The sequence below is a fragment of the Stigmatopora nigra genome, chromosome 4, assembly GCF_051989575.1.
Source record: "Stigmatopora nigra isolate UIUO_SnigA chromosome 4, RoL_Snig_1.1, whole genome shotgun sequence".
Taxonomy (NCBI): Eukaryota; Metazoa; Chordata; class Actinopteri; order Syngnathiformes; family Syngnathidae; genus Stigmatopora; species Stigmatopora nigra.
Window position 1 is genome coordinate 6,862,449 of NC_135511.1, and position 23,300 is coordinate 6,885,748.

Genomic DNA, 23,300 nt, shown 5'->3' on the forward strand with positions numbered 1-23,300 from the left:
AATAGGCATTCATGTATGGATAAACTCTGACCTCAGAAACATTCACTACTCGGTTTGGAAACTGGATTTGAGATTGTTTTTGGTTTGCTTAGTAGAATATTTGTGTGTCAAAATGTGTAGTTAATGTCAGTACAGTGCAGTTTCACTCATAAGACATAGCAAAAAATAAATAAATTAAGATGATGATTATTATTTTTTATTTTTATTTTATGGTGGCCAGAAATGGCTATCGGATCCTCATGGGCGAGTGATTGAATTTCTTCACCTTCTGTGTGTAAACTCAAGCTTTGTTTTTGTTAAAGCTGAAAGCAGAATTGATGAATGGATCGTTGTTTTTACATGATGTTGTAAACGCACCACGTGGCTGATGGGTCGTCGGGTTTCCAGGTGTTTTCTTTCCATGTTTACTACGTCACGCGGCAGCTACGTCCGTTCTCTCGTTTGGGTTTCATGTGTAGCCTTGATTGGCCCCGATTTGTTTGTATTTCATTCATTCATCTTCCATGCCGCCCATCATCAAAAGGATTGCGGGGGTTGCTGGAGCCTAGCCCAGCTGTCATCGGGCGAAAGGCAGGCTACAGCCGAGACTGGTCGCACAGAGAGACAAACGATCATCCTTACTCCCAAACATACCGGGAATTGAGCACGCACCGAAGGCAGGCGAGTAAACTCCTACACCACGTTGCGGCCCTTGTTTGCATTTCGGGGTACGTATAGCTGCCTTGGGGCCTCGTATGCTTTGTTAACAGGGCCATGGATGCAGAGTTCTGGGTGCGATTTGATGATCGTTGTTAACACAATTGGTTAATTTGGCAAATTCGTGTTGGTGGTTATTGTTTCCAATGGTGTTGGGCTGAGTGTGTATGTGCCGCTGTCTTGATATTTTTGGTGAGTACACTTCATTTTAACCTTATCTGTCTCCAGAATATTCACGTTTGTTTTTCCACTTTTAAGGATGGATCCCATGAAATATAATTAATATTCCTCATAATGATATTGTGTGCTACTTTGTTTTGGTATCAGGCTGATGCTTTTGCTTGATTGAATTGAACTGCTGATTTGCTTTTCATATCATATCTACATTTTGCTTGATTCATTTGAAGTACTTCTTTGGTAAATAATTGCATACAAATTTTGCTTGCTATGCATGTAACTGGATTTTTTTATTTCTCACCTACTTAACCCATTTTTTAAAAGAGATATTTTTTATAGCACAAAAACTGTCTTTTAGTTCTAAACAAGCAGGTGGGACCTCTGCATGTAGAATATATAACCTGAATAATGGCATGATCCCTCAGGCAAATATCTCCTACCTTCATTCATTCATTTTCTGAATTTCTTTATCCCCCAAAGGGACCCGGGGGTGCTGGAGCCTATCCCATATCCGATAGTCAGCTGGGATAGTATGAGCAAAGTACAAAGGGCCACCTGCTGGCTAGAATATAGATTTTGAGTATATATCAAGGGCAAATAATGCCCAACTACATCCGTCCGCTTGAATGAAAGAGTTAAATAACTTCCTGCCTTTACATTTTCTACTGTCCTTTGTGTGGGTGACCTCAGTGAGTCAGGCAGACTTTTCCCGTCTCGTCTCTTCTTCCATCTAAAGGCCTAATCAGGGACTCGGCAGGACCCTGGCCACTAACCAGGACTAATTCTGCCTCCCGCCGGCCTGTGACACACGCTGGGGCCGCCATGATTGGCTGTTTAACACCAGGGGGTACACCTTGATTGTCTGCTTAGCATATTTTGCCGCCTTCTTCCTACGGCTTTTCGCCGCACTTACCCACACTGAAAGTGGGGAAAAAATAGAAGCAGACTTTGTCTCCCTCTCATTTCACCCGCCATCCCTCTGTTCTCGGATTCCCGCAAGAATGTCACCCGGACGAGCGGAGGCGAGCTAATTAGCGGTTAGCTGTGTTTGTGTTCTTGACCGATGACAGGATCGTTTACTCTGGTCTCCAGCTGTCTGTGTTTGCTGGTGCCATCTCATTAGCATGGCAAATTAGTCCGGCTCAGTCAGGGTTCTCGCCCAATGAGAGCTGACTGGAACGCAATCCTGTCAAGCGGGCCGGAGAGAAAGGACAATGCTTTTTATCCAGCGAAAGAAATGAACTGCGTTTATTCGCTCGTTCTTTCGGCGTCCAATTCATTTGGACTAGGACCTGCAGGCAGCGAATGGTTCAGTTCATATCAAAATCGGGTCAATTACTGTTACATTACAATTAAATTGTTGTTTTAGCTGACCACAAATAATGAGTACATTAATTGTATCATTGTTTTACTCCGTGTAAAAGGATGTAGTGCTAGTATCTAATCTTGAGCCATTACAAAAATTAAAGTATCTGTTTGATTGTGAACTTCAGAAATCACATTGCTGTTTCCTTTTTTGTTATGTTATTTTAAACATGTTCTGACAATAACAAATATTTAGCTAAGAATTGCCACCGATTCGGGGTGTCCCCCGCTTCCGGCCCGTAGTCACCTGGGATATGCTCCAGCACCCCCCGCGACCGTAGTGAGGATAAAGCACCTCAGAAAATGAGATTAAGTTAACGATTGTTCTTTATCTGTTACTTTTCAAAAGCAGAAAAGTTTCTTTTACAGCTCTATACGTCTGATCCATTTTGACTGAAAGAGGCTGGCGGTGAATGATTTACAATGTAAAATTCAAAAATTATTCTCAAGAAAGCTAGTGTTGCAAGTAAACAAGTGCCTGCGAAATGCTGTGATCCATCAACGAGGATGTAAAATGATATCGAACTAATTCAATATACCGTCATCTGATTTCTCTCTTTATCGGCAGGAAGTTATTGATCGTCTCAGAGCTTCTCGCAATGCGAGTCTAGCATCTATTGACACAAGTGTATGTTTAACCCATCATAGGGCAATCATTTCTAGAGACCAAATGCCATTGACAGCATTAGTTAATGGGAAGGCAGTGGCGATGGCGAGGATGACTGGCCACGCCCTCACTTTAGGAAGACAGACCTGGATTAGAACCCCGGACTCTAAAACTTTGGGGCCGATGCACTAACAACGCCCACATTCACATATACATTAATTTTTAACACAGCTTATCCTTGTCGTGGTTGTGGGATGCTGGAGCCTTTCCCAGCTGACATCGGCCGGAAGGTGGACTATACACCCTAAACTGGTCGCAAGCCAGTCAATAGGTTTAAATTTGTTTTAATTATTTTATTTTATTTAAATAAACCTTTGAAATAGGGCGGCCCTGAGCCTGAGTGATTAGCGTGTCGGCCTCAACAGTGGGGGACCTGGGTTCGAATCCAGGTCGGTCCACTTGTGTGGAGTTTGCATGTTCTCCCCGGGTCTGCGTGGGTTTTCTCTGGGAACTCCAGACACGCATAGTAGGCTGATTGGTAACTCTAAATTGCCCATAGGTATGAGTGTGAGCACGAATGGTTGTTTGTCTCCTTGTGTCCTGTGATTGGGATAGGCTCCAGCACCCCCGAGACCCTATTGAGGATAAAGCAGTTCAGAAAATGAGATAAGAGATGAGACTTTTTAAATAATGCTGGTGTCCACTGCTATGAAATAGTTAGAGTTAGATATACAGATATATACAGTATTCACAACTGTGGCAAGCGTATAGTACAATATAAGTAGTAGTAGTAGTACATTGTCTCCTTAATGTCAGAAAGAAGCAGTCGCTATCGCTAGTTTTATTCATCGGTGTAGGTGAGCATAAAGAGATGAAGGAGTGGGTTAGTAATGTAAGAAAATTGGAGGATTAGACGTGGAGCCCTTTTCCTGTCTGCTTCACCCCCACAACCTCTCCCACCCCTTGCCGTTGTCCAACTCAGACTATAATAACATGGGCCGACATTGTGATGATATAGCGGCCCCCCGCTTCCCGAGCCTGCTCTCTCTTATCTTCAGCAGATTTGTCATAGCGCTTCTTTCATGTCGTTTTTTTTTTTTCCTCTCTCTGTGTATGATGGAAACGTCGCGTCCAGTTAAAAGCAGGATTATTGCTCGTTTCGCCTCTGGCGCTTCGTACGTCACGTAGATCATCTGGATTTTGAACTGGAAGCACATTTTTTTTCTTCGATATTAATTTTGTAATTGATATTTACAGCACCTATTGATATAATGAGAGTAAATGGTTAAAGAATATGCATCGTCAAATATTTATCTTTATAGCATATGTTTGAAATAACAAAACCTCAGTATTTGGTTTACATGTATACTATTTACATTTTTTGTTTTTCAATTATCATAGGGGGAAAGAATTTTTTTTGTTTTTCAATTATCATAGAGAGAAAGAATGAATACATATTTTTAAAGCAAATGATGATCTTAGTAATTCAACAAAATAAGATGCTATCTTAGTATGCACAGGAAAATAAATGATTAAGTTACTGTACATGATATTTATAGTTCAACTTTACTCAGCACAAAGTATTCAGTTCCAATGAACATTTTGAGAATGTTAATCGCAAAGTATTGTAACAGTAAATGTATAACATGGATTATACATGAACCGATTAGTTAATTATTTGCAAAAGTAATTGCAGATTAATTGACTATGATAATAATCCGTGGCAGTCCTAGTGAAGTCAATGTAACCTATTTTATACAAACACGCACGTAAAATGGTAATGCTTCCTTTATAAGGAGACCCCATGATGCAGGTAACAAAAGTGCAGAGTGAGCAATGAGCCAGGCTCTCAAAATGTCCACCATCGGGTCTGAAAGGGCCTAAATGGACCCGCAATCGGACTCTCGGAGGGCGTCATCAACCCAGATTGGAGGCCATTAGGGCCTATTTAAAAGAATTACTTCCTGGATGCAATCAAAAACCCTGATAGGTAATCAATGGCAACAAGATCAGCTCACAGAGGCAGGCAATGTGTCTCAATCAGCCACCATTCAGCTGGACAAGCAGATCAGGAAGCGTGTCGGCTCTGAATATGCCTTGAATCCATGGAAAAAAACAAGTCAAAACTGAACTAGGTGTAGCTAATACATATTTGTATATTTAAAAAAAAGCATCATAATCGCAAGAATATCTCTAATCAAGTGTGATCTGCAGAAGACAGTGATGAGCTTTAAAGAGAGAATTACAGGACATAAAACAAAGAGAGTGTGTGATGAAGTAAGTAAAGCGGTAATATATAAATACTGAGCGAGGAAGCGTGATGGGAGAGTAATGTAGTAGGGGGATGGACAGCCTGAATTATAGTATGACATTCTACTTAGCCTAACCATGTAAACACACATATGCACACACCTGCCTTGCCCAGTGAGAGTTTGGAAATGCTGCTCAATGGTGTGGAGAGTGTTTAGTTCAGTATGACTGCACAAGCAGCACAATGAGGAGATGGGGTGCGCTGCTTTGTTAACTCATTAGCCCCCAATGACAACAATCCACATCATATTTCAATGCCACTGACGGCGCTAGACGTCTAATTGTTGACTGGGACTCAAATTCATTCAGCCAGGCATTCAATCCATTTTGACTCCCAGTCAGAACGGATTGGACGTCTAGTGGCATCAATGGCAGGTAATGATGGTCAATTGTCAAAGACAAACCTCATGCATTTCATTCAGTTTCTGTATTGTTTATCCTCACAACAGTGGCAGGGGGTGCTGGAACCCATCCCAGTCAACTATAGGCACAAGGAGACTGACGACCATTCACACGCACACTCATAATTAAAGGGAAATGTATAGTACTCAATCAGACTACCATGCGTGTTTTTGGGATGTGGGGGGAAACCAGAGTGCCCGAGAAAAGCCACACAGGCCCAGGGCGAACATGCAACCCACCGGATATTGAACCTTTGATCTCAACTGTAAGGCGGACATAGTAGCCTTCCTGCAGTTTGCCCTCCTATTCACTTACTATTGTATAAATGCTGTATGTGTAAAACGTTTTTGCATTAGTTGGTGATTGCATGGTTAGCATTAGAGTTGCCAATTCCCAGTACTAACTACAACGTATCTATTAGTCTCTCATCTCATCACATTTTCTGAACTACTCTTTCCTCACTAGGGTCACAGAGGGTGCTGGAGCCTATCCCATCTCACTTTGGTGGTCAGCCATTCGGAGGACACAAGGAGACAAACAACGCACACAGGGGAGAACATGCAAACTCCACACAGTTGGACTGACCTGGATTTGAACCCAAGTCTCCAGAACTGAGAGGCCAACGCGCTAACCACTCATCCGCTGGGCCGCCCCAACCAGGGATAACAAGTAAGAATTAAGAATGGGCCCCAAGATAAGTAAGGAATGCAGGACAAAAGAGTACCGTATTTTCTTGCATATAAGCCGTATTTTGAACTAAAAAAACGTGACTGAATCAAGGTTAGGGCTTATATACGCACAAGACTTGCTATACTTTTTTACACAAGGAGACAAACAACCATTTGGTGGGGAAAAAAAGGCCTTTCCCAAACATAATGGAAAGGCTTTGTCGTAACAGGGCAGGATGAGTACATTTTAACTCATCGGCTGCTATTGACGATATCAATTTCTATATGAATCAGCATGTTCCGTTTTTTTTTTGTCTTCCAATATGTTCTAGCAGGTTTCACACGACGCATCCCGAGACGTTTTATTTTTCTAATATTTTATCTGCCTGAACAGCCACTCGCCCCGCCGACACTTTTATTCACCTGGAATAATTCGGAAATGACAACAGCGTCGGTGACAACGAAGCAATAAGAAAGTCGGGAGTACAAAAAAAAAAAATGTCAGGAAACAATAAATCAATAAGCCTCGCCAAGACATGGTGGCCGACTCCTTGCCACCTGAAGCTCATTAAACGCAGCCTAACGTCAACTTAGAAGAAAAAGAGTACACAGAAAGTCGCCATTTCACAGTAAGAGCTGCGGAGCGAGCTTGATATATTGTATATACTGGAAATAAATATGATTGTCCTTTAATCTGATTTTATTATACTGGGGACTCCCGCTGGCGGGCCTTCTGAGGGCTGATGCCGTGTAATGTTATTGCAAGGGGGGTGCAGTGTGTTTCATATCCCCTTCTTGACGCTGTTTTATCGTGTCAGGGCCATTATTGTTTCTCTTGCTTTCTGCATTTAAATGCAACAGTGGATATAACTTCATAAATCAAGTTATTGCGCTGTCTCTGTTTGCATATGCGTTCGCGGCTCTCCGGTGGTTACGCGGGTTTGACGACGCTCGCTAATTTTTGTTCCTCCGTGTGCCAGAATTCTCTTGGGTTGAGGTATGAGTCAACTAAGTACCTTGTGGCTATTGGGGCAGCCCAAATGGGAGAGTCTGGACCGTTAATTTAACGTCTTCTTTAATTGGAGTACGATTAGGAAGCATTGACAACAAAAAAAATGTTTCAATTTCAACAGTTTTCTTTAAAGGGAATTAGCAGGGGATTTATTTTTTTTCATTGATTTGTGAAAAAATGATAACTGCTTTAATCGGGGCAAATAGAGCCAACCCGGGAGAAGAAAGGTATAAAAATTTAAAACTAAATTAGACTTAAATTTAGTGTAAATTTAGATTAAATTTATTCTTGAGTGTCTGCATCGTAATCCAAGTTCATTTAATTTTGTTTTTGTTATGTTAAAAGCGCCTTGCCATGCAAAAAGCGGTATACATGTTCCAAGTCAACTACTTCACCATTGAAAAGTCATTTTCCAATAATACTATTCGTCCCTTAAAGTGCACACTTTTATGACAATATCAATCAAAACTGAGCTTTATCTTTGTGGTGGCGTATTTGTTGATGCGACTGATATGGCAAATTGTTCTGCGGGTGCACCTAAATTTATGTCCGCTGATGACATATTACGGCACAATCACACCTGGCATTCGTCTCATCTCCACTTTAATCTAGTCATCACAATTTTCAATGATCTAAACAGATCACTGGCGAGAAGGCAATTTTCTTCTAAGCACTGACTTACAGTACTTTTGCATGCATGCGCGTCAGTCTCTGTAATGAACCCATCGCTCCATGCGGCTAATCTTGTTAGTGCTCTGTTCCGCCACGACTCTTTTTAATTGCTCGTGTGTTATTAATGAGCGGGGAGTAGGGAAATGGCTCCTAATTAGCCCGTCTCAAGTGAAGCGCTAGAGCAAACACGCTTGGGATAATTAGAGCACTTCACTTGTCCAAGTATTTATCGAAATCACACAGCAACAATTAGCGTGGCGTCAATTAGCAGCAGAGAACTGTCAATGTGGAGTGTTGTGATGTCATTGCGCCGCCACTGACACTTGGGGAAGTAAAAGAATCCCTCTACAATTTTGCCCACGTGGCGATTTCACGAGCTCAGATTGATTGGCATGTCCACAGTTTTTGGATAAATAAGTACCGGCTACAGTCTTACATATTTACATATATATATCTTCTTTAAAATGAATATAAATATGTTCATTAACATTTTCTGTTCCTTAATAAATAAATTCAATCAAATCACCGGGCCGACAATTTATTACGTGATCAGTAAATCATAATCAAATTATCGAAGAAAATAAATAATGACCGTAATGCGAAATTAATCATTATTTGCAGCCATAGACAAATCAACATGTTTTTTTTTGTTTTCTTCAATCATTGAAGAGTACCTAAAAAACTACAATAATCACAAACAACCTAATTGTATTCCATTCTTCAATGGAATATCCAACATTATAATCGACTCTAAACATAGTCAATATTGACATTTCAACAGTGCCAAAATAATTGGACATATATGATGGTCAATGGCAGCCAGTGAGTCATTATCCAGTCTTTAGCCTGTGTGCAACTTGTTCATTCATCTCCTGTAGGCCAAAAAAAGCAAAGCAGCTCATTAACTTCACCGTCTTTGCTGACATTCTGTTATCACACGCCGACAGACACACACAGATAAACACGCACATTAAATATTCACTCAAGTATTGACGTTGGCAAACCGACAGTGGCGTGCACACGCGGACATGTGAATCGCCCCGTGGCAATTAATCTCACCCCAAAAGAGTTCCTTCACTCGTTTCACTTAGCTGTAGGTGCAGACTCAAATTGTCATAGCGCTGTCACTCATCTCTATTCATAAGATGATAAATCGAGTTTGCACAAAGATAAAGATTCCAACACGGTTTGATAATTGTCGTCATCGTGAGCAAAAATTTTGAATGAAGAAATATTAGGGCAGTCACCTGATGGTGTAGTAGTTCACATAGTTACTCTGATGTTGTGTCTATTCACAAAATGGCTATTTTAATATCCAGTTTTATGATTGGTGGGGAGAGTGGTTAACGTGTTGGCCTCAAAGCTCCGGGGTCCTGGGTTCAAGTCCAGGTCGGTCCACCTGTGTTGAGTTTGCGTGTTCTCTCCGGGCCTGCGTGGGTTTCCTCCAGGTACTCCGGTTTTCTCCCACATTTCAATAACATGCATGGTAGTTTGATTGGACACTCAAAATTGCGCCTAAGTATGGGTGGGAGAGTGCATGTATGTCCTTCTCCCTGTACCCAGCGATTGGCTGGCCACTGATTCAGGGTGTCCCATGGACCAGAGACTGCTGGGATTGGCTCCAGCACCACCTGCGATCCAAACTTGATGTGGATTGGACAGTGATGAGTGTGACGAAAGGAACTATCATCAGAAACCACAGCCGCCGTATATTTTTTGAAGGTTCCTCCCATGAAAAAGGTCTCGTTGCATCTTTCGCAGATTGATATATGTAATATATTTCTACCGGATATATATGGAACAATCAATCTGCCGTACCTAGTTGAGAAAGAATCGTACTCGCCAAAATAAACTCCCAGGGTATATCTATCAAGTCTGATTTAAATACACATTGTTTCACCATTTTGATTATTTTCTTCTTCCTCTTCTTCTGTAGAGTTTGACAGACCATGTTCTCTTAACATCGCTCTCTAGACACCAACTCCAGCCTTTAAGGGCACCTAATCAGTCTGTTTTCCATGTTCCTGTCATCAAACTCACCAGAATCAAATGATCAACTTCTCAGCAATCTCTCCAGCAGCCCGATAGCGATCCTGGTTATTTTTGATTCAGGTGTGTTGGAGTAGGGAGGGCGTCGGGGGTCCTCTGGGGTCCAGGGTCCTTACACTCATAGGGGAAATTTAGTGTGTCCAATCAGCCTACCATGCATGTTTTTGGAATGTGGTAGGAAACCGGAGTACCCAGCAAAAACCCACAAAGGCCCGGGGAGAATAGGCAAACTCCACACAGGTGGACCAACCTGGATTTGAACCCAATACACCAGAACTGTGAGGCGGACGTGCAAACCACTCAGCCGTTGGGCTGCCTATGTTTGGGCGATGGCCATTTTAAGAGTTTTTTTTATTTTTACTTTGCAAAATATCAAATTATGGTGCTCGATATCGAATCCATTTTTACTGGAAGACCTGCAGCAATCGAATGATGAGTTCAAATGGATTGGATGCCTAACACCATTAATGGCAGTCAATGAGATTAATTAAATAGAATCATAAAAAACAGCATTTTGTCATCTGGTGCAATGCAGTTCTTATGTACCGCTCGTAAATTGGAAAGCAGTGACTTTCATAAAATGTAATAAAGCACCGTTTGGAAGCTCAAGGGAGCTGGCATTAGCGACAGGAAAGGACTCCAGTCTATTCCCAGCAAATCCAGTCGCCATAATGAGGCCGAGCTGACCGTCGCGAGGAAGCCGACGCAGTTTTGTGTTGTCTTTATCGTCCTTGTGACACAATGCGGATGGACGGACGTCTTTAGTCCACCGCTTTGGCCCCGTCGGGCGCATTGTTTAAACGTGGTCGGCCAGCTCGGACAGACTGGGGTTATTTCTCATTTCCGAAAGATCACGGCGCTTTAAATGCTGCGAAGGTACGTGGTGAATGCCAACGGCGGCGTGATTGGCAGCTCGGCGGCGCCGGCAGCATTTGCATGGCATTTAGCCGGCCGGGCCGTGGCCGCCCCCAACGCCGAGCTGGGTAAATAAAATGACTGGCCTGTTCACACACATGCGCGCAATCTTCGTCTGGCCCCACCCATGCCTGGACGGCGCTCATAATCGGGTTGCATTTAGGCAGAGCATAGGGACATCTACTAGCGGTTTACATTATCTGACAATCATTAGGTACAATTACAGCCTAGTGACACTGCCCCGGGTTGTGTTGTAGACATGCTAAATTAGCTATAATGTAATGGAAATGTTACACATGGAGGTTAATGTTTTTTTCTCAAGCAGAGAAATGTAGAAAAAATGTGTTAAAGGATCGAGGAAGGTTCAATTAGGAATGGAATTTGTTCTCTTATTCAGTGACAATGGTTGAGATTGATGAATGGCCGATTGTTATGCTGTAACTCTTTCATGCATGAAATAAATGGGATGACACAAAAATTCAATCCAGAGAGGGTGAATGAACGTTCAAATATCCAAAATGGATTGGACGTCGAGCACGGTCAATAAAAGCCAATGAAGTTCAATTGTGAAAGACAAACCTCCACCTAATGAGGATAAAAGCAGTTCAAAAAAACCAGATGAGAGATGAGATGTCTGAATAGAGTCTGTAACTACAACTTCAAAACAAAGTGATTTATCATTTACTGGTTAAATTATAGCCTGGTGGATTGAGTGGTTAGCACGTCGGCCTCACAGCTCTGTGGTCCTGGGTTTAAATCCAGGTCGGTCCACCTGTGTGGAGCTTGCATGTTTCCCGGGGCTGTGTGGGTTTTCTCTGGTTACTCCGGTTTCCTCCCACATTCCAAAGACATGCATGGTAGGCTCATTGAGTACTATACATTTCCCTTTAATTATGAGTCTTAGTGTGAATGGTCGTCCGTCTCCTTGTACCCTGCGATTGACCAATTCAGGGTGTTCCCCGCCTCTGACCCAGAGTCAGCTGGGATAGGCTCCAGCACCCCCTGCAACCCTAATGAGGATAAAGCGGTTTAGAAAATGAATGAATAGTTAAATTACATTTTATATCATCGTTTTGCTAACATTAGACTCGGTCCTTTGTTCGTTTGGCCATCCCAGTGGAAATGGTTTGAACGTCTAGCCCAGTCAATGGCAGCCAATGAGTGGACTGTATAAAGTGTTAAAGTAACCAGAGACCCCCCCCCCCCCCAAAAAAAAAGTAGTACAACTTCCATTTCTTTTTTGAGTATCTATACAAAGCAGACTTGTAAGCGCGCGTGTTGCAAAAGACAGCGTGGAAAGGGCGTCAGTCACAGTCGTCAAGAGACTCAATCAGCAGCACTAAAGCCCGCCTGCGCCGGGGACGGTTCCTTTGCCGCGGGCTAATCTCCACCGCAGGATGTAGAGGAGCCGTTTGATATTGTCTTCCCTGGTGTTTTTCATTACTGCCGCCTTACGTAGGCTTTAGCTTCCACATTAGCCTGGCTCCACGCACAATCCCAACCAAACCTCCCATCTCGCGCTCTAACCCCACTTGGCTCACAAAGCCCGCCTGCTTAGCATCATCTTATACTTGCGGGGTCAAAAACAGTTGCTTTTTCTCATTGGCTGCCAACGACGGTGATAGACGCTCAATGCATTTCAACTGGGATTACCTGGCTGCAAATTATGTTACCCTTTTTAAATGTTTTTTATTTTAGCCCTGTCAAGTTCAAGTAATCTTCTTTTATTTTTTGCATTAGACTGTTTTGGAATGCATACTCTCATTGATTAGCAAATGCTGAGTCTTGTCAAAAGTATTCAGATTTTTCCACTTTAAAAGTGGTAAAATTACAAAAAAAAAAGAAAAGAAAAAAGGCACCCGTTTACATGTATTTTGACTTTTAAATTCGGAGTATGGTTCCCAGGGAATAACATTAGAAAATATGAATTGTTTGTGGCCCTCTTCATTGAAAAGGTTTCTCGACCCCATGGTGTAGACGTTTGTTCACCTGACTTCCATGTGGGTGACTGGGGTTCGAATCCCGGTTAGGAAACATTTTTCCTTATTTGATTCTATGTATTTGTAGTCAAGACTTTCCAATAATGACTAAGGAAGGTGTGGCCAATGCGTGGCTTAGAGGTTAACTCACCTGACTCCCATGTGGGAGACCTGGGTTCAAATCCTGGCTGTGACACATTTTCACTCAGTTGTTTCTGTGTATTTGCAGGCAAGACCTTCAAATGACGACAAAGGAAAGTGTAGTCACTTGGTTGGTGCAGAGGTTAGTTCACTGAACTCCTGTCTGGGAGACCTGGGTTCGATTCCCGGTCAGCACACATTTTCACTTAATTGTTTCTGTGTACTTCTTGTCAAGACACTCAAATGATTACTAAGGAAAGTGTAGTCACTTGGTTGGCGCAGAGGTTAGTTCACTGGACTCCCGTGTGGGAGACCTGGGTTCGATTCCTGGTCGAGACACTTTTTCACTTAGTCATTTCTGTGGACTTCTTGGAAAGACACTCAAATGATTACAAGGAAAACTGTAGTCACTTGGTTGGCGCAGAGGTTAGTTCACAGGACTCCCGTGTGGGAGACCTGGGTTCGATTCCCGCTGTCGCCCTTTGGCTGATCACTACACCATGTAGTTCAGAAAATGGAATAAGAAAAAAAAAAGAAAAAACTTTTTAATTTATATTTAACACTTAGTCATACTTTTCAGCAAAAGGTTATATTCCGAACTGCCTTCGGCAGTTCGGAAGACAGTTGAAGGACCTGTCTGTGCGAAAGGCGTTCTCGGGTCGGCCTTCGGCCGACCCTCGACCGCTTGCTTGGTCAGTGAACCGCCGACACCGGGAAGCGAACTCACGTTCTCTCCGTGCAAAGGCGAGTGTGCAACCCACTACACCAACTCGTGCCCCACTTATACATAGGTGTTGAAACGTTTTATCCAAGGAAATGGGGTTAAACACTTAGTCATTTTTTTGGACAAAATGCTTCATCCACCACTGAATACTTATTCAGTTAAACACTTAGGCATTTTAACTTATTATTTTAACTGAATATTTGGAAAATCTTTGCCGGCACTGGGAATTGAACCCAGGACCACACCGGTGGCGGACTGATGACTTAGCCACTGGGCCACCAACCTGTAAGAGAAAGCAGTAGTACTTATAGTTTTATCCAAGGAAATGGAGTGAAACACTTAGTCATTTTTTGGACAAAATACTTCATCCACTACTGAAGACTTAAACACTTAGGCATTAGGACTTATTCTTTTAACTGAATAATATTGGGAAAATCTTTGCATGCACTGGGATTTGAACCCAGGACCACAGAGGTGGTAGACTGACGACTTAACCACTGGGGCACCACCCTGTGAGAGTCAGCAGTAGTACTTGTAGTTTTAACTTTCATTTACCTGAATAATATTGGAAAAATCTTTGGAAGCACTAGGATTTGAACCCAGGACCACAGAGGTGGGAGACTGATGACTTATCCACTGGGCCACCACCCTCCAAGATTAGGGAGTAGTATTTGTTGTGTTATCCCCTTTCACTCCCAGATCATACTTAGTACTTTATTGTACCTTCAAGTGGGAAAAGTTAGGTAAGTTTACTGAGCATTCTTTATCTTGATTGTTTCTTAAATTTCTTGTAAAATTTCTCTTTCCTTTAACAATTGTTTGGAAATTCCCAAATAGCTTGGTTAAATCAGGTTTTCCGTTTAGCATCAAGATGCAGCTCTTCTCCACTCACACTGTTGATGTTACAGGAGATTAGACTGGACCAAATCCAGGTAAAATTATTTCCAAAAAAAAAAAAACACCTAAGCCTATCTACCTAGCCCGAATCTTCTGAACTCTATGTGATACTGTTTGCTTTTTTTTGCACGTTTTCCCTGTTTAGCATCAACATGCAGCTCTTCCAGCCCGCACAGAACACTCACTCACCCTTGAGGTTACATGGGGATACTGGGCCAGACAGATCAAGGTAAAATTATTTCCAAAATTAAACCATTTCAGCCTTTCTGTTGAATCTCCAGTCTCTATATATGCTAACCTTTTTTTTTTTGCACGCATCAGACTGTTGTCCAGACTCTGGGGGACCAGGTAATTTTCTTAGCAGATTGCCCACTTGAAGATGATGCCTCTGAACTTTGCATTTTGGAGAATGCTAGCAAACTTTAGGAGGTAAATGTGTTTGTTTATTATAAAATATCCAAGTATTCATCCATATTAAATAAATAACTCAATGATGTGAAATCCAATCTATTTTATGTATATTGCCATGGTGAAGTTTCACTGATCACTCATTGGAGTTCAAATACAGCGATGAAGGTCTATTCCCGACTAAGTTTTAAGAACTAAAAGGGCAATGTACTCTACTATATTAATCACAATTCCAATGTTTTGATTATTCTTTGTTGGTGTGCCTGGATTTTTTGTCTTAGTGTGCACCTCCACCTAGCGGCCAAACCCAGCAAATGCAGGCAGACCTGAGATCTCAAAAGGATCAAGTCAAGAAGTGACAGCATCAAGAATAAAGAGGAGTGTATTATGTAAGTTAAGCATGTCAACAATTCACCAATGGTATTTACATTTAAACAAGGTCAAAGGACCTGCCAAGTGCATGTGCGCATTGGAGCTAGTTAGGAACAACAAATCAAAGTCATCTACATCATCCACCATTGGTCCATAATCAGGATTTGTTTTTTGTTTTGTTTTGTTTTTTTGTTTTTTCCAAATAATACCAGGTCATCTCACTGATGTTCTTTGAGGAAATCTTTCATGTACTGGGCCAGAGCTTCAGTATCCTCCAGCGTTACAGCATTGTACAAAGAGGCACGGATCCCCCCAACTGATCTGCAATAGAAAAACAAATCATCAATCAAACCAGCAGCTGCAGACCTACATTTGAGAATCCTGTGGACCTTCCTGTGTAAGAACATTCAACCCTTTACTGGAGAGTTTTTACATTGACTACTCACTTTGGCATGATGACCCCTGATGAACAACCTTTCTACATCTCAAAGGTTTTCATTTTATTTCCAAAATTAAAATCAATTGATTTCACTGACAACAAGATTGATCGAATACATTTAAAGGTTAAATTTATGTATAGATTTGTATATTCATGCTGATTTTTGAAGTATTGGACTGATCTAATCCAATATTCACATGTTAGGAGCAACTTTGTGATTTTTTTTTGGGCTGCTGTAAACCAAGTACACATTTACACAAATATGTCCACCACCTGAGACTACTTCTCTAGTAAAAACAAAGTATAAAAAAGAGAGAAGTAAGTATCAGTTTTATTGAAAAAAATACTGAACTTATTTTAAATTGTTTTAATCAGTGGTTCTTAGCCTGGGTTCAGTGGTACCTCGACATACGAGCACCTCAACTGCCTCCCTCTATATGTCCCTCTCTCTACCCTCCTCAAAATCCGTCTAATTGTAGTTCTATTAAACACATTTTAGTAATGTGAAACCACTAGTTATGTGTTACTTTGTTAATAGATGGCCATTAGAAGAAATAAAACATTTTTTCCAATCACCAACCAATAATAACCTGACTAATCTTTGGCGAAATCTCACCTGTGTCCTTTGAGGGATATCATTCCACGTTTGGCCGCTCCGTTGAGGAACTCCTTTTCCAAAGCCTCGTCGCCCTCTTTCTTCCCGATACGGAAGGGAATATTCATGCGGCTTCGGCAGTTTTCATCCACCGGGCACCTGGTTTGGGTGCAGGTGACAAATACTTGAGGCAAAATACTCAGGAAACAGAAGAACATTTTCACCAACAACTTTACTACTTACACATAGAAGCCATTGGAAGAGTTGATAATGTCAAATATCAAATCCGATTTGCGCTTGTTAAGCGCCCCCATGGCCGCGGCGCCGCCGTTATTTTTGATCCAGTCCAGAACCAGGCACATGATGTAAATACTGCAAGGGGGAAGTGAAAAATGCATGTTTTAATATCACCTTGAGTTTCCATTATATTGATTGTGCATTTTGTTGGCCTTTGTGAAAATTCTCCCATTTTGAGTTAGGATTAAGCCCTATGTATTATATTACTGATTTTGTGGATGGATTAACTTTTTTTTAATAACTTGGTTCAAGTTGGAATTGAAAAAAAAGTACTATCGTAATTGCGATTGTTTTTTCCCCAAAAAAGTCAGTCAATTATTCTAAATATGATTCTATTTTTTATTGTTTTAATGGATCATTTTTGAAGAAACACTTTGCGTATTTGTTTTAATGTATTTATTTTGCAATTTACATTTTTTTGGACTGTATTCCTTTTTTCTTCTCTCTAGGTTGCTATCAAAAATGGTTTAAATTTACCAAACAACAGATTGGCAAATATGCATGGAGGCGTTTTCTACCTGAAACAGGGAGGCGTGTTGTACAACGACTTCATCTCGGCCTGCACTTTGTAGTCCAGTACGATGGGGCACTCTTTCTGGGCATGGCCTATCAAATCCTCCCGCACGATCACCACCGTCACCCCCGCACAGCCCACGTTCTTCTGAGCGCCGGCGTAAATCAGACCAAACTAGATGGAAAAAACACATTATGACACGTTCCCGGGTTCGCCTGTCGAGAGCATTTCTGTCACCTTGGAGACGTCGACAGGCCGTGACAGGAAGTTGGAGGACATGTCGCTGACGAGGGTGACCCCCTTGGTCTCGGGGGTGAACTGGTATTCCACGCCGTGCACCGTTTCGTTGCAGCAGTAGTACACGTAGGAGGCCGCCGGGTTCAGGTTCCAGCTGCCCGGCTCGGGGATTTCTGGAGTTGAAATAACACTTGAGTTACAGCTCTTTAGGAGTATCTCACAGGAGCGTAACAATTTTTCAGTGGGAGGTACTTTTTTCCACATCCAGGTGCTAAATACAGTAAGTACTTTTAACCAGTTCATCGCTAGTAGATCTCAAAGTAAACTGGTGTTATGTAAGATTTTGCATCCTTATCAGATATTGCTACCTTAGCGTCTACCAGATTTTGCTACTTCATCAAATTTTGCTACCACTGTTTTTCTGTAGCAATGTCCATTATAGTGTAGGCCACGTGTGTCAAAGTGGCGGCCCGGGGGCCAAATCTGGCCCGCCGCATCATTTTGTCTGGCCCGGGAAAGTAAATCATGAGTGCCGGCTTTCTGTTTTGGGATCAAATTAAAATGAAGAGTATGGATGTATATTACATTTCCAGATTTTTCCCCCCTTTAAATCAATAATTGTAATTTTTTAATCATTTTTTTCTCTTTTTAGTTCAAAAATCATTTTTTAAAATCTAAAAATATATTAAAAAGCTCAAATAAACATTGTTTTAAAGCTATGAAACACATTGTTAGTGTCTCAAAAAATATCAAAAAAATTACTTCCAGTACTTCATGCATAAAAAGATGGATATTAACCTCAACTCCCTAGTGAAATTAATCACAGCAACTTTGGATGCATTCTTATTATTTCTAAAATTATTGGGTTAATTAATAAACTGTGGTTATGTGCTCTTGTCATGGATGTTTTGAGAGTTTATTGAAAAAGGGAGCCGTTTTTGATCAAATATGACAAACCCCCGCAATGAAGCATCACGTTTTGTGTGTGATTATCCTTTGGTGTTGTACTCACTGGTGTAACTATCCATCTTGGGGTGCACTATGTTGACTTTGCCGTATTTCTCGGCCTCTTTGGCCGCCTTGGCCGACCACGTGCCGGTCACGATGTAGTCGGCGCACTTGTCCTCTTTGAGGCCGATTAAATTGAGGGGGACGCCGCTGAACTGGCCCGAAGCGCCGCCCTGCAGGAACATCACCTTGTAGTTGTCCGGAATGTTTCTGTGGGCACAAAATCATTATTAATAATAAAAGTAAGTGGTATTTTTCATAATGTTTATTGAATTACTACATATTTTTGCCTGCAATAAAATAAAATAGCTTTTCACATAAACTGGAGAATGTATTTGTCAACATAATACATTTGGGAAATAAAAAGGAGAAAAAAAAATCAAATATAATAACATTTTAAATTCAAAAATTTGGAAAATCATTTGAAATAAAATGAACTTAGAAAAACTATTTGATCACTTTTTTCCAAATATAAAAATGTCATTTTATATTCCTTAACATTTTTACAACCACCACAAAAACTGTATTTTCATTTTTTAAAACTAATTTGTAAACAGTGACTACTTACAGCAACTCTCGTAGGAGACTCTCTGCTTTGTTTATGATTTGAGTGAATTCCGACGATCGGTGGCTCATTTCTACAAGGACCACATGTCATCTTAGTACATCTTTGCAGATCATTATGAATGAAGCAGTAGATGTACACTTTACACAACAATCACAACTACAGATGAGGATACAAATTGGAATTAATACAGGAGCAATTCTTCTTACCAAGAACACTGATCCCAATGTCATTGTAGTTGAGGAGCTCTTTCTGGGCTTGAAGCAGCACCTGCAAATAAATATATATTATTACTTTTTTTTTCACTGTGAGATGTTAAGTAATTAAAATAATAGTAATAATAATAATAATTAAAACAAATATGATAGTGATGATCATAATAATAATAACACAACAACAATAATAATCATAATAACAAGTAATAGTGGAGTATTTCGACATAGCAACTACTATATACTTTGCATAAATAATATAAAATTAATTATTCATGATAGAGCCCCGTGATTGGACGTCTATCGCAGTCAATGGCAAACAACGACATCATCCACAAAATGAACTTGAACACTTTTTCTCCGTCTATTCAAAAAATAAAAATAAAAATGCAACAATTTTAAGTTAGATCGTGCATCCATTAATTGTTTTTTTAAAGGCAGAAAAAAACCTAAGGACACGTGCTAGTGATTGTGCAAATTCTCGAGCAGGTGCGTCACACAAACTAAACTAAAGATTGAGTGAGTGATGAGTGTCGAATGTGCAGTTTGGCGGCACAAAGCAATCCGCATGATTTGCTCCGAATAAAAAAGAGGCAGGCTGATGCAACTCAGCTGCCTGTTTTCAGCTTGTTGCTGAGCGATGCCCAAGTGGCCCCAGTCTGCACGCCCATTCATTTAATCACGCCAAGGCATAGCCTTTCTTCCCCCTTTTCCACTCACGAGCACCTAAAATAACCACATTTTAAGTGCACCGTTCCACAAACACACGTAGTCTCGCAGTAAATAGGAAGTAATCACTATAAAATGAACGGCACGTTCGCACTGAGATGCATTCACTGCACAAGCGTAATTCGATGCTCGATATTTTTAACGTTGTTGCTGTATTGTAATTATTTTACAGTTTGATTTATTCTGCACCCTTCGTGTTGCTGTATTAGAACCCCGAAATTGGCTTATATCGGAAATTGTATTTCATTTTTGCAGACAGTTGACGTCGCTAGCAAAAGGCTACCACTTACCGGGGGAGGGAGTTTGGCGGGTCCGGCTCCAAAGTTGATGGTCTTTTGCTGGATTTGGGGATCCATGTTGCTAAGAAAAAGCCGATAATTGGAGCTAAAAAGTGGGGAAAAGAGAGATCGCAAGTAGTCGCAACGTGGATGATTCTTGCTCAGTCTGCTCTCCTCCACCACTGGACGAGGCGAAGTCACGGGATGAATGTTCACGGTGCGTTCAAAACCGCTCGGTCATCCAACTACTATTGCTACGGGGTTTGCATTAAGGAGCGACACATTGGCAGTGCAAAACTATAACTGGATTACTGTGCCCAAGATCTGATTGGCTCTATAAAAATTCCAAAATCTGAACTTGACTATTGTCTATTTCTGACACTTTCACTGCCATTGACAGCCACAGCCGTCGTAATTTATTAGACGAGGGGGGTGACGGGGCCGGAATCATGATGCATTCAAGTGCAAGTTTGGTACAGTTAACGGTCCTGCAAGATAAGGGTTGAATAATTCTAAAAATCAACTATATATTCAACATTGATTGAAAATTCGACTAACTCAATTTAAGAGGTATATAGTTATTTTATGTTTTTTTTAAATACATTTTCAAATTGAATGTATTTGTAGTATAAAGATTTGCTTTCATTTGTGTATGTTTTGTTGCTCAATCAAGTCAACATACCACTGTTTTTCACATGACTTTATTGTGCGCAAATGTGGTTCTTAGTTTATTCACACGCTTATATTTACACGCTGAGATAAATACTGTCATTTTTAAAAGAATATACAAACCTATAAATCACTATTCAAGACATTACGGTTTCATTTCGGCTTTTTTTTGCAAGCTTAACGGCATCTTCTTCAAGTGACAACGTGAAGTATATGTGCATATCTGTTAAACAGTAGAATGCCACTACAATGAGGAAAAGCACTCGGCGAGGAGCCCCCAACATGGGGACGTCAATTGGAGGAAATAAAATCAGGAGTTTTGATTAACATTGAGTGAGCCTGTGTTAGAGTGTATGGTTTGCAGTGGTGAAAAAAAATGGCTCCAGCGTCCATGAGGAGTCTTTTTTTTTTTTAGATTGGGAGGAGGGCGACTTTTCGGGCAATTGGACGCATTCAGATATTGAAACTCTCTCCACAGCCACACATGCCCTTGATGTTAGGGTTGTTGAAGATGAATTCACTTGATAGTTTGGACTCCACATAGTCCATCTCTGTCCCCAATAGAGTCAGCTGGGCTTTCTTAGCGATAAACACCCTCACACCTGTAATTAAAACAAGCACCGTGCATTTAAATGTGTTTTCTATGGTATGTAACTCCTGCTTTAACTTCTTCAGGGATATTATCTATTCAAAAGATATCACTATCTTAACTCATTTTCTGTCAGTTCATGTGTTTCTGATTATGTATTACGTACTACATTTTTTTTTTCGTTTTTGTTGCTGATTGTATATCTTATTTCTTTCAAAATCTTAACATTTTGATTATTTTCACCTATTCCAATCTTCTATAAATGGCACAATCGATCCTGAATTCCATTCTTGCTCGTATCCCGTAATTCGTTATCACTAACAAAGACAACTCACCGTCCTGCTGGACTTCCTCGTCACTATGTTCCTTTTCCTTGGTGTAGTCCAGTGTGTACGTCAGTCCATTGCATCCACGTGTTCTCACGCCAACCTTCAAGCCAATCTATAAACCAAACGTGTTTTGTCAGAAAATGTATCCATTTCAATTGCTACTTTCAGGAAGGACAGATATGTTACTCACATATTCTGGTTTATCCCGCAACAAACATTGGATCTTGTTCACTGCCATTGGCGTCTGGAATAAAATTTGAAATTAGAAATCACCAATAAAACAATAGATACAAGTCTGCATACCAAAAACGTTTTTATTTCCTTCCAGTTCAAATGATTTGGACGTTTATCACAGTCAATGGAAGTCAGAGGCTGGAATTTTGTTTTCAAAGTCTCCATTGAACATCTAATTATTTAGCTACTTATGCTTTGTCATTGTATTTCAACTCAAGCAATACTATTAAAAATTGTGAGGAATTATGATATTCTTATGATATCCTTCCAATGTACGTTCACTAGGCGTAAAATAAAACCCGCAATTGTATAAAATAATTGCGCATTTTGCCGATAGAAAAAAAACGTTGCTTTCACGGGCTACTACTAATAATTTCAGTTTCTTGGAAATAATGTGTGCATTATCATCATTATATACAGTTTGATATTGTCATGACGATTTCCGCATTGGAGATTAGTTCGCTAAACAGTGACTTACAAAACTGCGAATGTCATGTTACAAAACAACTAGCAGCTCATTTAGGCTGTCTGCTGACTTTTATACAAAAAAAGGCAGAAAACGATTATGTTAACGATCCGGAAGACATTGTAGTCACTAAACACACAAGTGAGGTTTAAAACCTCGACATTTTGGAAGCAGATAGTAGTACGTTTACGTCACAGGCGCGTGAGGTTGATCTCACCTAATAAGACAAAATATTGACTAAAATCTAAAACGACGCCTCGACATTTGTTTACTGCACGGGGGGAAACTTACCAACGTGAGTGCAGCTCTAGTGGGAAGTATTTTCCTTTTACTGACCGCTCGAACGGTCGCTCGTACCACGGAGGCAGACATGTTGAATAAGTGAACATCACAACAATGAAGTGCGCATGCGCAAAACATGTGGGCTGCGCGTCCTCTGAGCATGGTCGCAATTCGATGACGTTGGGCATCAGATTAATGCTATAATTTTTTAAATGGACCGTGTAATATTATGATACGCAGCAATTGTCCAGTATTTTTGTTGTTGTAAAGAAATCAAATGTTTTGCTGCTAAACCGTCATGAAGCTTTGAACCAATGACGTTTCCCAGTATGACATAAACAGTACTACTATACACTTTATACATATTAATATGCATAACCCCATAAACATTTATATATATATATATATATATATATATATATATATATATATATATATATATATATATATATATATATATATA

General features: G+C 40.7%; 2 protein-coding genes and 1 long non-coding RNA gene across 3 annotated transcripts; 1 reads left to right on the forward strand and 2 right to left on the reverse strand.

Moving 5' to 3' along the window:
• Positions 1-395: 395 nt before the first annotated feature.
• LOC144195130 (uncharacterized) lies at positions 396-16,469 on the forward strand. Its single transcript, XR_013326053.1, has 9 exons — positions 396-707; positions 6,023-6,226; positions 9,846-10,021; positions 13,082-13,135; positions 14,582-14,649; positions 14,760-14,843; positions 14,936-15,043; positions 15,304-15,411; positions 15,607-16,469. It is a non-coding gene; the product is annotated as an uncharacterized LOC144195130 (long non-coding RNA).
• psat1 (phosphoserine aminotransferase 1) lies at positions 15,389-20,525 on the reverse strand. Its single transcript, XM_077714544.1, has 9 exons — positions 20,281-20,525; positions 19,259-19,319; positions 19,053-19,122; positions 18,489-18,694; positions 17,477-17,649; positions 17,244-17,413; positions 16,672-16,800; positions 16,450-16,587; positions 15,389-15,715 (listed from the first exon to the last, which is right to left on the reverse strand). The coding sequence occupies exons 1-9, from the start codon at positions 20,344-20,346 to the stop codon at positions 15,613-15,615; spliced, it is 1,116 nt and encodes a 371-aa protein (XP_077570670.1). The 5' UTR covers positions 20,347-20,525; the 3' UTR covers positions 15,389-15,612.
• A 428-nt stretch (positions 20,526-20,953) lies between these two features.
• Positions 20,954-23,030, reverse strand: isca1 (iron-sulfur cluster assembly 1). Its single transcript, XM_077714546.1, has 4 exons — positions 22,847-23,030; positions 22,046-22,099; positions 21,862-21,967; positions 20,954-21,539 (listed from the first exon to the last, which is right to left on the reverse strand). Exons 1-4 carry the CDS (start codon positions 22,997-22,999, stop codon positions 21,391-21,393), a joined length of 462 nt encoding a protein of 153 aa, XP_077570672.1. The 5' UTR covers positions 23,000-23,030; the 3' UTR covers positions 20,954-21,390.
• Positions 23,031-23,300: the final 270 nt, after the last annotated feature.

Coding starts and splice junctions, on each gene's coding strand:
- isca1 (XM_077714546.1), bottom strand. CDS start 22,999: ATGCTCAGAGGACGCGCAGCCCACATGTTTTGCGCATGCGCACTTCAT. Junction 22,100..22,846: donor CTAGAGCTGCACTCACGTTG/GTAAGTTTCCCC, acceptor ATTTTATTCCAG/ACGCCAATGGCAGTGAACAA. Junction 21,968..22,045: donor TGCGGGATAAACCAGAATAT/GTGAGTAACATA, acceptor TTTGGTTTATAG/ATTGGCTTGAAGGTTGGCGT.
- psat1 (XM_077714544.1), bottom strand. CDS start 20,346: ATGGATCCCCAAATCCAGCAAAAGACCATCAACTTTGGAGCCGGACCC. Junction 17,414..17,476: donor GGCCTGTCGACGTCTCCAAG/GTGACAGAAATG, acceptor TTTTCCATCTAG/TTTGGTCTGATTTACGCCGG. Junction 16,801..17,243: donor AACACGCCTCCCTGTTTCAG/GTAGAAAACGCC, acceptor TCCCCCTTGCAG/TATTTACATCATGTGCCTGG.